The 16,006-nt window shown below is 48.4% G+C and overlaps 7 protein-coding genes across 7 annotated transcripts in view; 4 read left to right on the forward strand and 3 right to left on the reverse strand.

The window, feature by feature from the left end:
• The window catches only part of EURHEDRAFT_548494 (uncharacterized protein), a 1,681-nt gene extending 921 nt beyond the window's left edge, over window positions 1–760 (reverse strand). Inside the window, exons 1-2 of the mRNA XM_040787485.1 lie at window positions 175–760; window positions 13–127 (exon numbers count right to left, since the gene is read on the reverse strand). Coding sequence (XP_040634600.1) covers window positions 13–127; window positions 175–525 — 466 coding nt within the window. The 5' untranslated portion in view covers window positions 526–760. The remainder of the gene's footprint in view (window positions 1–12; window positions 128–174) is intronic.
• Window positions 761–3,091: 2,331 nt separating this feature from the next.
• EURHEDRAFT_466066 (ATP-binding protein) lies at window positions 3,092–4,497 on the forward strand (the record flags this gene model as incomplete). Its single annotated transcript, XM_040785067.1, has 2 exons — window positions 3,092–4,054; window positions 4,117–4,497. 2 exons carry the CDS (start codon window positions 3,092–3,094, stop codon window positions 4,495–4,497), a joined length of 1,344 nt encoding a protein of 447 aa, XP_040634601.1.
• Window positions 4,498–5,382: 885 nt separating this feature from the next.
• On the reverse strand, window positions 5,383–7,463 carry EURHEDRAFT_466154 (putative glycerol:H+ symporter (Gup1); the record flags this gene model as incomplete). Its single annotated transcript, XM_040785073.1, has 4 exons — window positions 5,383–6,393; window positions 6,446–7,024; window positions 7,082–7,149; window positions 7,208–7,463. The coding sequence occupies 4 exons, from the start codon at window positions 7,461–7,463 to the stop codon at window positions 5,383–5,385; spliced, it is 1,914 nt and encodes a 637-aa protein (XP_040634602.1).
• Window positions 7,464–7,680: 217 nt separating this feature from the next.
• Window positions 7,681–8,599, forward strand: EURHEDRAFT_277957 (acylphosphatase). The gene is made up of 5 exons (XM_040778180.1): window positions 7,681–7,891; window positions 7,975–8,005; window positions 8,075–8,087; window positions 8,153–8,222; window positions 8,336–8,599. The coding sequence occupies exons 1-5, from the start codon at window positions 7,877–7,879 to the stop codon at window positions 8,510–8,512; spliced, it is 306 nt and encodes a 101-aa protein (XP_040634603.1). The 5' UTR covers window positions 7,681–7,876; the 3' UTR covers window positions 8,513–8,599.
• Window positions 8,600–9,360: 761 nt separating this feature from the next.
• EURHEDRAFT_416959 (alternative oxidase) lies at window positions 9,361–10,819 on the forward strand. Its single transcript, XM_040783091.1, has 3 exons — window positions 9,361–9,663; window positions 9,720–10,010; window positions 10,061–10,819. Exons 1-3 carry the CDS (start codon window positions 9,404–9,406, stop codon window positions 10,569–10,571), a joined length of 1,062 nt encoding a protein of 353 aa, XP_040634604.1. The 5' UTR covers window positions 9,361–9,403; the 3' UTR covers window positions 10,572–10,819.
• A 1,454-nt stretch (window positions 10,820–12,273) lies between these two features.
• EURHEDRAFT_548500 (uncharacterized protein) lies at window positions 12,274–13,011 on the reverse strand. Its single transcript, XM_040787486.1, has one exon. The coding sequence runs from the start codon at window positions 12,765–12,767 to the stop codon at window positions 12,531–12,533; it is 237 nt and encodes a 78-aa protein (XP_040634605.1). The 5' UTR covers window positions 12,768–13,011; the 3' UTR covers window positions 12,274–12,530.
• A 410-nt stretch (window positions 13,012–13,421) lies between these two features.
• Window positions 13,422–15,461, forward strand: EURHEDRAFT_416960 (uncharacterized protein). Its single transcript, XM_040783092.1, has one exon. It carries the CDS (start codon window positions 13,893–13,895, stop codon window positions 15,387–15,389), a length of 1,497 nt encoding a protein of 498 aa, XP_040634606.1. The 5' UTR covers window positions 13,422–13,892; the 3' UTR covers window positions 15,390–15,461.
• Window positions 15,462–16,006: the final 545 nt, after the last annotated feature.

A 16,006-nucleotide genomic window follows, 5' to 3' on the forward strand; every position in this document is an offset into this window, starting at 1 on the left:
AAAAAAGTATACCATCAAGTTCATTCTCCATGGCCAATAATCCCAGCAAATCGCCGTAACAAAGAAGGACACGGTTGGGGTCTGTCGCCTTGTGCTGGATGAGGATGGAGTAACTGGTAAATGCGTCCTTCGCAAAGACAGTCCATAGGATGGAATCCTAATATACTATCGCACCTTGCTCGAGGCAAAATGCAACAACGTCTGTGGGTGCTCGACGGCTTCTTTGAGCAGAGCACTCAAGGTGTATCTGCACACTTTATTATTGTTTGCGCATCGTTTGTTGATCAAGATTTCGAGATCAGCATGACAGCTCTCACGGCATGCTGTGAGACGATCCTGGTAATGAGGTGCTATTGGGATGGCTCTTCGTGATAATGTCAGAGGGGGCAGAACCGGAGCGGTTATAGTGGTGATGGCGGTGGTTTTCTCTTCAGATGAGCCGGAAGACGAGATAGCAGCGTCCTCAGAGTCAAAGTCAGAAGCAGAAGCTGCTGGATTTGAGCCAACAACAATGCTGCCCTCCATGCTGGCCACTTTTTGGTGATGAGAAGAGAGCGATATGGATCAACTTGGGTTAATGGTGAGTCCAGGCCATCAACGCTCGACCAAAACGGGAAAACTGTTAGGGCATGTACATTTTTGGTGAAAGGAGGGTTATTCACTTCCGGTTTGTTTTCTCTTGTCTATATCATCTCACTATAAAAGATCTGATTGTACATTTATTGAAGCATATTTTGAAAATAATGGCATTCCACTCGCCCAAGCCTAGCAATCAGAACATGAGTTCTACTCTTGTTCTTGGAAAAACAGACAGATCTATTCACTAGAATTTGAATATGAAGCAGTTTTTAACAAGGTCATCATATATCTTATTGTTTTCTGAAGTTCTGCTTGGAGAATCACTTCACTTTCCTGGGCTTCGCCTTTTGATGGAAGGTCTACATGGTTATTATCAGGCGCGTAACAGTGGTGCCAGACCCACAGCTACGGAAGATATGAACTGTGGCTAGATAAATACTCCAAAATGCCAGGCAGGATATTAGATGTTTCTGACATATAGAAAAGGCCGCAGGACTGCTCGAGGAGATTTCCGCGGCAGTTCGGCAGTTCCTGAATGTAGCTGCCATCTGGAGTCTGTGATGTTTTTATAAAGGGTCATCGAAATAGAAACCACAACCTTTCTAACGGAATCGTGTCTCCGCATAGACAACGATTTGTTTTTCTCTTACGGCAGCTACAGAAAAGCTGGACAGTACGAGAACGAAGAAATGAATCATCCAAAGCGGGAAGCCCCCAACCCCATGCCACCCCATTTTGAGTCTCTTATTTTCCTCAGTCGAGCCCAATACATACCTTCATCAATCGTAAGCAAGGCAGTATATAGACGTCAGTCTTGTCGATGCTTTTCTATATGAGATAATCACAATATGCCATTCTGGCGACAACACCCACCCTCCTTATTCTGATAGGAAAGCTAAAAATTGACACGAAATGGCTCAAAGAAAGCAGCGATGTTCACCCTTTCTCCGTCGAGATAAAAGAAGTGGGGAATTGGTGACTTTCAAACATCCTGCATTAGGACTATCATGTCACATGGTCCGTCAGACAACTATATTGAATTGTTGGGCTTTGCGGACAAAGTCCATGGAACAAATGGGAAAGGACAGAGACAAAGAACCTAATGAGATGACTACTTCTTATTGCCAATGTCAATGAAGCGTAACCCTATGGATCTAAATTTCTCTTCTCGGGTTTTCTTCGATGTCAGCCATTGTCCAACAAGCAGTTTCCAGAATTTCATGGATCAATTCTTCATATCCTTTGCAGAGCATGTATGCGGCAGCGTATGCCTTATCAAAACACCTTGACAAGTTGGAATATTCGAACCGCCAAAGTGTACCAGTTTTGCTGTGAGAATATTCCGAAATGGACAACAATAGGGATATGAGGCTCTCAATACTAAAGAACACCCAAGTATTTATAAGTTTCATGAAACTATCTGACCATATAATCACAGCTGCCTTATATAATCTCGCAAAATCAAGACAACATGTACTTTGTTATCCTCACATACAACCGTGCTTGGCTAAGCTACATTTTAGAAAACGCTATTCACAATGGCTTGTTTGCTATAATGAACATGCATGGGTCAAAATAGTACTATTATGTATCCTTAGGCACCTCTTTTTTTAAATACATGGATCACTTAAAAGATCATAGAAATATCCGGGGACGGGCTGTAGCTCAACGGAGAGCGCTTGCATCTAGAGGCCCACGAGGACTGGGTTCGACTCCCAGCTGTCCGTCGGATCTCCTTCTTTTTCTCTTTTTTTCCCTCTTGTTCCTGATGTGTACTTGTAGCCCTGACGTTGTATATACTCTTGTTGCCTATCCTATGCTGTGATTGGCTGTTGGCGGATGGTTTAGCCTATTCTGGTATAGCGGGTATATGACACCTCAGGCAGTGACATCGAGCCCTTGAAAAAATACTCTTTTCGGAATTAGTCAACCTAGGTTGTGCTCTCCATTGCCTATTGGCATGTAAATTTTCAGTTAGTTATTTATTATCATTAACTAGAAGCGGTGATGGTGTTGTTAATCAAGAAGGACCTGGGCAACATTTGAGTCCTGAATATAGTTCGTTGTTATATACCGATACCAGATGGGATATATATTTAGAGACCTATAGGAATTTGGACAGCAGGCGAACAGATTCTCGCTCACCGCCCTCAGGTGATCGTCATATATCAATACCTGGTCTGGACATCGAATCAACTGAACCACCCTAATAGCACATTGAGAGCAGAGCCAGTCAAATGCCTCGCAGAATCCGCCCAAATGCATTCGGTACCGTACATACCACAAGCCAATCTAAGCCACTCCCCATCTGCTAATCAATTGAGTAGCACAACTCTGGCTCCGTCTGCCAGCACTCAGACGAGGTGCCACCCCTCCACCAAGTCGTTGGAGAGCGGTAGCACCTTACAGGCTCCGATATGGATCAAATACTGGCAAATCGGATGATGACCAGCAAGAAAGCATTCTGCGCAAATTCCTCGAGACTGGTGCAACAACGCTAGCAGCTTTGCTTATGCTTGGGCTAGGCGGATATGGGTACCAAGAGTACTACAAGAAACAAGTTCTACGGAAGATTGATCATGCGTTTGCGGGTGGTTTGTTCTCGTCGCTTGAAGAGGCTGCTTTGGCGCAGTACGGAGATGCTGAGCATATGTTTCATATTGCAAGACCGGAACAGGGTTTGGTTGATGCTATCATTAGCGGCAACACGAGGGGAAATTACTTCCTGCTCTTCGGGGAGAAAGGGACGGGGAAGTCGTCTATGTTGCTAGCCTCGATGCAAAAGGTTGATGGCGAAGGGGTTGCCATGTTTGAAGCTCACAGTGACAATGAAGTCTTCCGCCTCCGGCTCGGAAAGGCTCTCGACTATGAATACCACGAGGATTACATCGGGGGTCTTTTTAGCGTGAAAGGGCCGCGCGATGCTACGCCATTACTAGATATTGAGAGAGCTCTAAATAAGCTTGAGAAAATAGCATTACAGCGCAGAAATGCGAGCCATGGCCGTCGTCGGCCTCTGGTGCTGATTATTAGCAATATCCATCATATCTCGGATGATGTGGATGGACAGCGGCTGCTAGATTTGCTGCAGCAACGCGCGGAGCTGTGGGCGGCTAGTGGGCTTGTTACTCTTGTTTTCACGAGTGATAAGTATCGTACGACAGAGGCGCTGAGATTGCATGCAACGCGGATGCAATTGTTGAATGTACGGGATGTGCCGCGGGATGTCGCGGTTGAGGCTTTGAGGAAGTATCGCGCGGAAACGCGCGGAGAAAGCATATCGAGTTCTCTACTGGATGAGATATATAGTCGAGTAGGAGGACGACTTATCTTCCTAGACCAGGTCGCAAGGTCGAGGGACATGTTCGAGACCGCGCAGTCCATTTGCCAACGGGAGCAGCGTTGGCTTCTCTCGCAATGCTGGATTTTGGGACGGGATATTGATGACGAAGTTGAGCATCAGCAAGATTACTGCGTATGCATATCTCCCCAAAGCTGTCTTTTCTGTTTAAAGAATACTAACATTGTAATGTATAGGCCGCTGCAATGACCCTCGCCCAAGCCCTAGTCTCCATGGAAAACGACAACCCGACTCCCTCTTCACTCCCCAGAATCCCCCTCCACAAAGTCCAAGAACTAATGACACGAGCTGACTTTATCCCAAGACTCGACCAACAAAACATCATCGCCATTGATGCCGATGGCATGGTCAGAGCCGACTCAATGCCAATGCAGAATGCGTTCCGGGCGATTTGCAGTCAACCCGGGTTTGACACGCATTTGGAAGCCACGAATGAGCGGTTAGATGAGTTGGAGAGTTTGGGGCGGACAACGGAGTTGACGATAAAGGATTTGGTGGGTGGAGAATATGAGCTGTCAAGTAGGCATGGGGATGGGTTTGTGATTCGGAGGAAGTAGGGTGTATGTTTGATGTTAACATTACACTTGAACGATGTAAGATACCTCATCTCATTTTATACGCTTTATTAAAATGATCCCTCCCAAATTCAACCAAAATCAATCAACCGCCTGTCTCCCCCTCCTCTCCAACCAAGACCTCAAACCAAAAACCTCCTCCCTCAAATCACCCAGATCCCCTACAAACTCAAAGGTATACTCGAAATCCTTCACTGGCCTCTGACCAACCATTTATCTAACAAGACAAGCCTCTGCTCAATACCTCCCCGTTTCATACCCCACCAACCTCTCCGCATCCCTCACAGTTCGCACATGATAAAATACACTTTCAGCAACCTCCCCACGCGCATCAAGTAGCGCCGGATACTGGGCCAATGTTTTTTTTTGTATTATGGTATGCGCCGGGCGGAGTGTTGGTTCGTAGTATAGGTCGAGGATTTTGGCGAGAAGAGAAGGATCGGAGAGGATGCTGTAGAAGAAGTAGAGGCCTGTGAGCGCTGCAAAGAGGTCAATTGGCGGGAATGGCTTTGGTGCTTAAAGAAGCAATCGAGGGGAGCACAAAACAAATGGGGATATCTTGGAGGGCAATTGTGGGGTACGTCTCCTTTTGACGAGTAAACATGGTAATAGTATTAAAATCGAGTTTCCTTAGCAGGGTTATGGAGAAGGATAATGGAGAATCTTGAAGGATGAAAGTAGGATTGTTGGCAAAAGTAGAGAACACTGGCAGCTAGTTCTTGCAATCATATACTAAAAGCCATACCATCGAAGATAACGTATGGACCAAAACTTGAAATACCATGTATTCTATTAATAAATATGCTCGCAAATAGGCTATCCTGCAACACAAAGTAACACACGAAACCCCCCGAATAAGAAAACAAATCAACACTTCAACCTAATACCAGCCCTCAACTCCTCCTCTCTGATCTCAAACATAACCTGCACGCCCACGAACAACGCTCCACAAGCAGCCACCAAATACACCAACCCAGAATACGACCCCATAATCCCCTCCAAAAGTCCCTTCATCCCATCAATCCCCACCGCAAACCCAACCAAATTCGCAATCATCATCATGAGAATATTACCCACGGCGCCAACACCACAAATCACACGGTAAGTATGTGGATAAGAGCGCCAGCGACTTGCCGGGAAAGACAGCGTGGCGAGGACTTCGGGGAGAACGAAGAGGGTGATTAGCCAGCCCCACATAAGGAGCCGGAGGTTGATGTCGTGCCAGAGGGCGACGAAGGTGAAGACGACGAGGAAGTTGAAGATGCGCTGCGCCTTGGATTTGAAGCCGCTGCTGGCGGCGCTGTTAGGGTTGCGGCTGTCTTTGTTGGTGCCGCCACCGCCGCCGCCGAGAGGGACGTAGAGGTAACGGACGATCCAACGGTTGAAAGAGCGGTGCCAGGCGCGCCAGAAGGCAAAGGCGGAGTAGTTGTTGGATACGCAGCGGGTCATGTTCTCGGGAGGGTCGATGCCGTCTATCAACGCCCAGAGGCGGAAGAAGCGCCACGGGATGAGTAGTTTCAGCCAGATGATGTGCAGGTTGAAGTAGGCCATCATGCTGAGTTGGGCGGGAGTGTAGAGAGACCAGTTCGGAGAGGCTTTGGAGATAGCAACGACATAGATGAAGTGTAGGATAAGTTCCATGCTGAGCAGGGTGAGAAGGAAGCGAGTTCCGTAGAGGATGGTACGAGTACGTGTGAGAGATGGAGGTGCGTAGCGCTGCTGGGAGATGTAGTCATTGAAGGTTATGATGGGGCCCGTTAGGTATAATGGCGAGTAGAGGGAGTATGCCACGTAGTTGCGGGCATTGAATGCGGAGGGGTCCGCGGGGATGTTGACACGGTCTCGTTCGGAGAGGGTTGACGGATCGAGCTGCTTCTTCTTATGTCTGTTAGGCAACAATTCAGGATCCATGGAAGCCAAATGAACCTACTTCGACTGGGCTGGTGGACGGATACTCCAGACTCCAATAGTAGTCCATATTGAAACTGATCAACCGCAAAACCGTAATGTTGAAAAGAATCTCCCACCGCGGCATCAATCCACCCAAGCTATCCAATGATTGAGCCCACAAAACCATGGCCGACTCACTCCCCCCCGTGCCTCCAGAGCCCGCGAACAGCCTAGCAAAGCGTTCAAGGGGATATCCACCACAGAGCTCATTCGCAAACAGCGTACAGATGTTGAATATCCAAGTCGCGGCGGGAATCTGTGCCCTGGGAAGACACCTGGCGATCTTATAGTTCACACACAGAATCGCGAGAACCTTAAAAGCAGATATACCGTGTAGAACCGTTATGAACACCAGAGCGAAGAAGTAGTCGAATCGTATCCGCTGCTCCATACGAGCATCTCCAGCAGCGGCGGTGGTATTCTGGTAGCCACCGCTGTTGGCATCAGAGCGGCGCAAATAGGCTTCGTATACACGGCGGAGCAATGGGTGGAGGACTAGCAGGAGGAAGAGGTAGGGTATGTTTTCGCGGAAGCTCGCATACTGTGCGTCGGAGTTGTCCTATTCGCGACTGTTAGCAGACGTTCCCGAGATTTGAAGCCTCAGGAGACTACTCACAACATTGCGACCCGGTATCCAACCGGGCTCAAGTAAATGCGAATAGGTCGAATAAGTCGGATGGCTTTCTATAATCCCCAATCAGCACCACTTCAACCTCCGTCTGGATGCAAAGACAAAACCCACTCCTAGAAACATCCACCACAGTCTTGAACATCAACGGCACACAGATGAGAAACACCACATAGTAAACATAAAACTCCGGCGTGCGCCACTTGGCCGGCGGAGCACTGCTAGCAATGGCATTTGCGCGGGCATCTTTGCTCGAAGCAGGTCGCGTGTCCGCAGTGGCCTTGAGGGGAGTGGTGGCGGATGTAGTGAAGCGAGTATCGAGGGTATCGAGGGAGTAAATTCGTCGGAACCAGGAGAGGAGAGAAGTCATCTTAGCACCAGCATCGCGCATGCATCTCCCGTAGAAAAGCGTCGAGAGATGGTGGTTTTGATAATGGGTTATCGTCGGTTCGGAGATCAGGGGCGGAGGACAAGTATCCAATCAGGGTGGTTGTTTATGAACCCTTTGTCCTACGCTTATTGATATCGTTGTATTAGAGTGCAATTGACTATTTATGCTAAATCAAATCAAGGTTTATATGAATACTAATCCAAGCTGGAAGAGAGGGTTGTTGAAGATCAATTGACTCGTAGCTATTTACTCGTAGCTATTTTAAGCTATTATGCCTCAGGCAAGAATGACTAAGCAGGGCATCCATTGGGATGATATCACGAGCATCAAACGCATTCTCAACGAGACACTGAGTCTGAATTGAAAGACATTCAGCTGCGTGAATATTCATCATGTCTGCTCAACGAGTATGTATTCCGCACCTCACGACTCGAGGTTCTATCAAGGCTTTATCAAGATGACATTATGCTAACCGAAACATGCTATCAAGATTGCATACAAAGTCCACGGCACAGTTCAAGGCAAGCATCTGTCCATGTGATACAATTCTCATTTACTCGAGCAGTCGTGTTGACAGGTGTACTGTACAGGTGTCGGATACCGGTACGTTGTCTATGTTTAGCTACACGGCCCCAGTTCAATGCGCCGCATCTGCTAACGCTGACCAGGGACTTTACCCAAAGACGCGCTGCTGAATTCGGCCTCAAGGGCTGGGTGAAGAACACCTCTGACGGGCTGGTTTGTCTGCCCCATTCCTTTCTTCCCATCTTCTTTCCCCGAGCTATTATCGTCAACAACATGCATACGGCCCCAACTGCATACACAGCCCGACAGCTTCTGAAATTTCACAGGTCGAAGGCGAAGCCCAAGGCGATCAGAACTCCGTACAAAAACTCATCCAGGAACTTGGCAAAGGGCCTCGTCTGGCACATGTGACAAAGCTGCAGAAGAAGGATATTACGCCTGAAGAGGGGGAGAGTCACTATGCTGTGAGACGGACGTCGGATTCGGTGATTAGTTTTGATTAGCTTTGATTAGCTTTGATGCTCTAGGTGGAGGTTTGTGTATACCAGTTTACGAAATGATCAATGAAGCGGATGACCCATGTGAGCAAGTTCGTATAGTTACGAGTAGGTGTGTTAGAAATCCAGTACATACGAATCGTAGATATGCATATCAATAACGCAACGCCGCTTCCCACATGAAATTTACAACCGTCAAGAAGCCCGTGTCTTCACAAGCATCAAAACAACCGTCTCGAGTGTCCTCGTATCTATGCCCTAAGCGCCGACTTATTTTCGCAACCCAAAAGAGACAAGCCAAACTGACTCATATCATATCATCTCACCCCGATCCAACCCGAGCAAAGTCACATGGCCACCCGGCCCAGTTGGTAGTGGTCCTGGTAAAAATACCGTAACAGCCCGTAATCCCGTGACAAGGGCGACAAAACGCCGAGCACAGAAACCCCATTTACCATGGCAGAAACATAATGGGGAGGAAATTCGACACACTTCCAGTTTGTGTGATGATCACTATGCAATCTTGTTATGCGGATGAGGTAGTTGGGTGCTATTTATGGGGACAGAGTGGTTGTGGGACTAAGGTGGGAGTATGACGTTCGTTGTAAGTTCGCCGTAAGTTCTGGGTTTCCGGTCTTCGATCCCGGTTTTTGTTCTTTAAGGGGACCGAACCAAACGGGATTTGGTACACGGTCAGCCAAATGAGGGTGAATTGGTAGGGGGATGACCGAGAAGAGTTTTCAGGATTCGCCTTTGGTATTCCGGTTTTTGCCTTGTTGTGTCTGTCTGGGCGGGCTTTTGTAGATATAAATGGGCCTTGGGTAGCTGTAGCATGATTCTTGCATCAAGCATCAGGAGATCTCAAGATTTCTCTGCTACATTTTGCATACCATCAATATGATGAATTCATTTACGGCAACGGCACCCATTCGGGTTGCCTCGTTCCCCAAGCCATACCTGCGTCTTGCTGTCCGGAACTATACAAATGCTGCCGCCACAACGGGGTTGCGAAATGCCCCATTGGCAGTCAATAAAGTCCAACAGCAGACACACGGAAAGAGAGTCATCTCGTCGACGCCGAACAAGACTCAGGAATATTTCCCTCCGCCAAAGGCATCTCACATCCAGGAGGTAGATTCCTCATGGTCGCACCCAGTGTAAGTTTTCCTGTCTTTGCTCTCCAACAGATGATGACAGTATGCTGACTTCTCAGATACACCTATGACCAGATGAACAAGGTTACCGTCGCCCATCGGGACGCCAAAGACTGGGCCGATTGGGTGGCGCTCGGAACTGTTCGTCTCATGCGGTGGGGAATGGACTTTGTAACGGGGTATCGGCATCCCGGATTGGGCGAAGAGAACCTTCCCAAATTCAAAATGACGGAGAGAAAGTGGCTCACGCGCTTTGTTTTCCTGGAAAGCGTGGCTGGTGTTCCTGGAATTGTGGGAGGCATGTTGCGACACTTGAGGAGTCTGCGACGCATGAAGAGGGATAATGGATGGTGAGTTTTCTACCTACCCGAGCTATAGGGAAACATGCCAACCCGTACAGGATCGAAACTTTGCTGGAAGAAGCACACAACGAACGCATGCACCTTTTAACGTTCCTGAAGCTCGCCGAACCCGGCATGTTCATGCGTTTAATGGTCCTCGGGGCCCAAGGCGTGTTCTTCAACAGTTTCTTCATCTCCTATCTCATTTCCCCACGCATCTGTCATCGATTTGTCGGCTACCTTGAAGAAGAAGCCGTCGTCACATATTCCCGAGCCGTTAAAGAGATTGAGACAGGAGCACTTCCAGACTGGGCGCAGATGGAGGCACCCGAAATCGCGGTCCAGTATTGGAAAATGCCCGAGGGCCACCGCACCATGCGGGACCTGTTACTGTACGTGCGGGCCGACGAGGCCAAGCACAGGGAGGTGAACCATACACTGGGGAACCTCAATCAGGGAGCGGATCCGAACCCGTATACGTCCACGTATAAGGATTCCAGCAAAGCACATCCGAGCAAGGGGATTGATAAGCTGAAACCGACTGGATGGGAGAGGGAAGAGGTTATTTAGATATCCATTTGGGTATCCACTTGTATAGTAGATGGCGTTTTTATTAGAGTGGTTCTTGTGGATTCAGCGGATATCATGGAGTTATGGGGTTGGGTCGCATTAGTGGTCAATATTATTAACATCTCCCTTTGTCGTTTCTTGGTCGCTCTTCTCCCTCTACTGCACTTAAATTCTTATTTTGAGTTAATTTCTATTGGTCTGCTGGACTGAAATGCATCGCTCTCTTTCCAATTGAGTGAAACTGGCTGGTGTTCGACATACGAGGTAATTGCCCACCGCGGCTCAGTAGACATGCTCATTAGGTGCTTGGTCATCCTGCGACCTGTAGGGCTGAGGGGACATAGCTACCTAGCAATCGCTCAGACCACTTGAACAGGCCTTTGGGGAAACTATGGGGGGGTTAGATGCCCAACAAACACGTATAAACTCAGCCGCAATATGATGGTTGAATGTGTTCTTTGAGAATACACTGTAAACGTTTTGACTCGAGCTCAACGGGGAATGATAAAAAGCCCTATCCGCAATCAGTGATGTCTTGTGTAGTGAAAGGCGCGCGAATCACCTGTCCAAACGAATTGCGAAACCATGATGACTGTATAGCAATCCCCCTTCGCGGACGAAGAATACATAGTTGGATGGATCTGCGCTGTCGACCGAATTTGCAGCGGCAGAAGGTATGATGAATGAGGAGCATGGAGAGCCGTAAACCCCACCATCCGCAGCGGACAACAACTCGTACACCTTGGGCTTTATGGGGAAAAAATATTCAAAGTCATGGTGACCTGTTTACCCATGCACCAGCTAGGTACCTTTTCCGCCGCAGCAGCTGCCAAAGAGATACTTTTCAGCTTTCCGAGAATTCGTGTCGGCATGCTTGTTAAAATCGGTGCAGATATACCCAACGGTGACAATGATCCGGATATCCGTCTGGGCGACATTGTCATAAGCCGCAGCCCTGAGAGTGGAGATGTTGTGGTCTGACTTTGGGAAGAAACTACGCTGATCCTCATAAAAATGACCACTGGCAGCCATTTGCCGCTGTGGCAGCAGCTGCAGCATGTGCGAAAGAGTTTCTGGAACATATATAACCAAAGGCTATCGATGGCGAACCTGCAGTAAAGGATACTCCGTATCAAGGTCAACTCCGGTTCAGAATGAAAGCATGAGATATTTCGGCAGAATCTTGAATCTGATATCTAACATCATTAAATAAGTCCATGGTGAAGTCACGAAGATAAGCAGATTCGCGATGACCGAGAATTTCCAGCGTATTCTCGATAGATTACCCCATTTGACTTCGATCTTCACCAAAATGACATCCTCGTGCAAAGGCAAGAGGTAACAGGCCTCTTGCTTCTAGAATCGGAAGAATCCGTTCAGTGGATAGGCCAGCCCTGACAAACGTTGTTCTGCCCGGGTATTTCAGGAGCTGGAGAAACAATAATGCCCGCCGTTATAGCAGACCATCTAAAGACAAAGTTTGTGGGACCCGGAGGTGCAAATTGCGTGCATGTTTTGCAGTTATCAACCGAATCACCTACAAACCACGCTTGACCTCTTTCTCAATCCTCTCAGGCAAGTCGCAGTTGAAGGCTCGTCTCTCCTTGCAATATCAAACATATGCATGCGCATCATACCCAGAGGGACGCGTCTGAGTGTCAGTAAGGTTCAAACAGAGCTTTTGAAGACATCGAACTCATGAAAAAATGGTCTTCATTATTATTGATGCCCTTAACAAGTACTGTTCTTCCAATGCAAGCGAATTGCAACCTTACTTTCGGCAATATTTACCCTCCAGAGAGAGACACCCATTAAAATTCTCGCAACTTCTCGTTTCAGCTCTGGGATGATTTCGTAAGTCGAAGATTGAAACAGGCAAGAAGTGGCAGTATCACGATGCAGCAGGAGATCCGCAAGCAGTAGTGAGTATGTTGCTTCGGTATGGAACAGATCCAAACATCATGGATGAGGAAGGGTGAACACTATTGTTCTTGGCAGCAAACGTAAATTCAACGTGAAGGAACTAGTGGCACTATAATTGAAAGCGGGAAGCAACCCAAACACAAAGGATGAATATGGTCGCACGCCCTTAATGGGCGCCACGGTCCGAGGAATGGACCAAGTTGTGACAGCACTGCTTGAGGTTCCAAATATTGACCAAGATGCAAGTGATACCTTTGGTCGTACCACACCCATCGACGCTAAGAGACATAAACCTCGTCTTACAAAGCTCCTATCATAAGGCTGCAACAAGGCTTTTCCAATTTATTTTTCCAGCGACGGTGACGAATTCGAGGATACTTGCGGCCTAGTCTGCGATATCTGTGGAGCTCGGACTTTACGCGAAGCTGCTTACCGCTGCTCGATCTGCAACAATGGCCACTTTGACATTTGCGAGGAGTACAAAGAATGGGATGCGGTATATCTGGACGACACACACCAGGCGACCATAGGATAACACCGCCTAGACGAAGGAGATTGATTAGGCATCGACTTGAACAGGTGTCTTGTACTATTCTGGCTATGGTGGTTCTGTGGGTTCAGTGTCGGATGTCACGGAGTTAGGTCTAGAGACTTGTACACTAGTTATGCATGACATTAGCATCTTTTCTCCCGGCCCATGACGCATTGTGACCATGTATATTCCTCAGGATGATGCATCCCGGTACATAAGGACTACAGATGATCACGGGATGATCCGCACTTGAAATCCGACGGGACGCGGGGCAATTCAGGTACCGGTACGCTAGCATGAAAGAGGAAAAGTGTCAACGCGTACCATACACTTGTACCTCGACTGGTAGAATCGGTGGAGTGATACTTCACCATGATACATGAATAACACTATCAGGGGTTACCTAACTGACTACGTACAGAACACGGAGTAGTGCTGTCATCATTCCCGATCTATTAATATTTAATTAGGACCCCAAGGCAAGGCGTTTTGCACCGGCCCCTCGGCCCTTCATCACACTCGACCCGCATCTGAACCCCCCTTTTAGTTAGTGTACTCCGTCGAGGAACTCACTTTTTTTCTTTCTCTTTCCCCCTTTCGAACCTCTTTCAATTGATCATCCTCATTGTCACCTCTTATCCCTATTACTATTGGTACTATTACCTATATAGCCTGACTCGCTCGGTATTACAGCTCCATATAACCTAAACCGTTGCCGAAATTGGCCGTGGGTTCGTTATATTACGCCTGTTAATAATCTTGTACCACCACCGCAACCTATCACCAGCACACGACATCTGGCCTCTCCATACGATACACCTCTCCTGCCTGGATTCTCAAGTCGACTTCAGTCTGGTATCGACACGATGGACGAGTCAACCGACACAGAGCCCTTCCCGGTCCTCGCGAGGCCTGGATCGCCCTCACCCGACATCCTCCCCACGCCCGCTATCTCGTCCTGCCCGTCTCCAGATCGCACCTTTTCCACCGTTTCGTCGCATTCGGCCTCGTCTGCTACCTCCGCCGTTTCCGTCGGGTCCAGGAGACGCGGGTATATCCGTCCGCAAGGTGCCGAATTCGCCGACTCCGCCAAACATCGCGAGAGCGTTATGAGTTTAGGCAGTATCGCTCACCTACAGTATTATTTCGCTCGAACGGGATTGTTGGATGGTAAAGGTGGCCAGGCGCGCGAGTTCAAGAAGAAAAAGAAGATGCCCGATGGTACGCCAAGGTTGTTGTTGACGCCCAATGCCCGGTATATTCCTGATGATTTGTCGGAGAGTCCCACCGACGACGAATCTTTCGAACCGACCGAGGATGGCTTCGACGACGATGGCGAAGTCATGCTCCCACCAACCGTGAGCACATATAGTATCAAAACCTACCATATCCCGCCTCCACCCGATCTACCGGCCCTACGAAAAGACTTGCTGGATGCTGTGAAGAGAGCGGAGAGAGAAATTGAGGATATTGGGTCGCAAAAAGAGCCCCCTCCCGGTTTCAACCCTCCACGGATCAGTCTCTCTCCCGATGTAGACTCGGAAGATGAATCGCGCCACGAGCCTCCGTTTCCAAGACCACAGGCGTGGCATGAAATTCAGGGAATGCGTATCTTGGACGTGGTCACTCTGGCGATTCGTGCTGCTAGGATCTATTACACGGCCCACGAGCGTCCAGAACTATTAGCGACGGTCAAGAGCGAACGAGAGATTCGACAAGCGCTGTTCCATGTTCTCGAACTTCTCAAGCGCTGGGCATCTCGCAACTTCTCTGGTGGACTGCGCGAGGACGAGCGCACAGCAATTATGAGTTGGATGTCCGATGTGCGCGCCATGCTGGCCCGAGAGCGTGAAGTAGAAGACGCAGAAACCAAAGAACGTGAAAGCTGGACTTGGGCTCATGGCGACTGGACCGGTAGGGAAGGGGAGCGTGAAGAAGCCTTCCTCCGCAGCTTGATGGGGACGGACACTTCGTTGCCGACTTGGACTTCAACCGACGGCGCCTCCCTCCCAACACCCTTGTTGGAGCGACTCCGCGATGGTCGTGACCTCGTTCGGATGCACAATCGGGCCATCAAGAAATCGAAGCGTCCTTTTTGCGAGATCAAGTCCTACCACCAAGACATTGGCAAGCCGTACCGCTGCGCCGAAAACCTGCGTTTTTGGCTCAAGGCAGCAGAAATCCGATTCGAGGCGAAGCTGGACATGGACGTCTTGGGTGTGGTGTATGGCAGCAACGACGAAGCATGGAAACAGTTCAATTCGACGCTGCTTTCATGGTGCAAAACCGTCCGGGAGGAACTGACGCGCGACTGGTGGCCATCATCGGGCGACAACGCTACCACTACGGTATATCCTAACTAATTTGCATGACATGTTACTTTTATTTCCGTTTGATGTGCCTTGAAAGAGGCAGGTTCTTTTTTTTTTTTTTTTTTTTTTTTCTTCTTTGTCACTTTGTTCTTGCTTACGCATTTATTTATGTATCCCTTCGTCCAGCATGCTTGACAGGCTGTCCTCTTAGATACCCTCACCCCTTATTTTGACCTTCAACTTCATCTTCCCATCTTCTGAACGGGCAGCGCATGTATATAGTATAGTCTTTTTACTTCTTCTGGCCAGCCTTCTTCCATCCAATCAGGGGGTCCGGTTGTACAAATGGATGGATTTGAATGTTTCGTGATTTCGGATGTCTGTGCTGGATCTAGGTTTGCAATTCATCAATCTCAAACTGATTCTATATATTTTGAACTCTGCAAGGACAGCTATCGGGTAGGGCTCAAAGTCAATTGCTCATGCTCTAGTCAGTAATGATCTCAATCTGCCTGTGTACGTCAACGCTACGTTCGGGGACAATGTCGGTCCTAATTTCGACATCATCAACTTAAACACCCGCAAACCAAATTGGCAACCCACACCATGACACGTATTATAATCTTAGACGGCCACTTGTCAGGAACAAAAAGCGATGAAACAAAAGA

The sequence above is a fragment of the Aspergillus ruber genome (genome assembly GCF_000600275.1).
Source record: "Aspergillus ruber CBS 135680 unplaced genomic scaffold scaffold00041, whole genome shotgun sequence".
NCBI classification, from domain to species: Eukaryota; Fungi; Ascomycota; class Eurotiomycetes; order Eurotiales; family Aspergillaceae; genus Aspergillus; species Aspergillus ruber.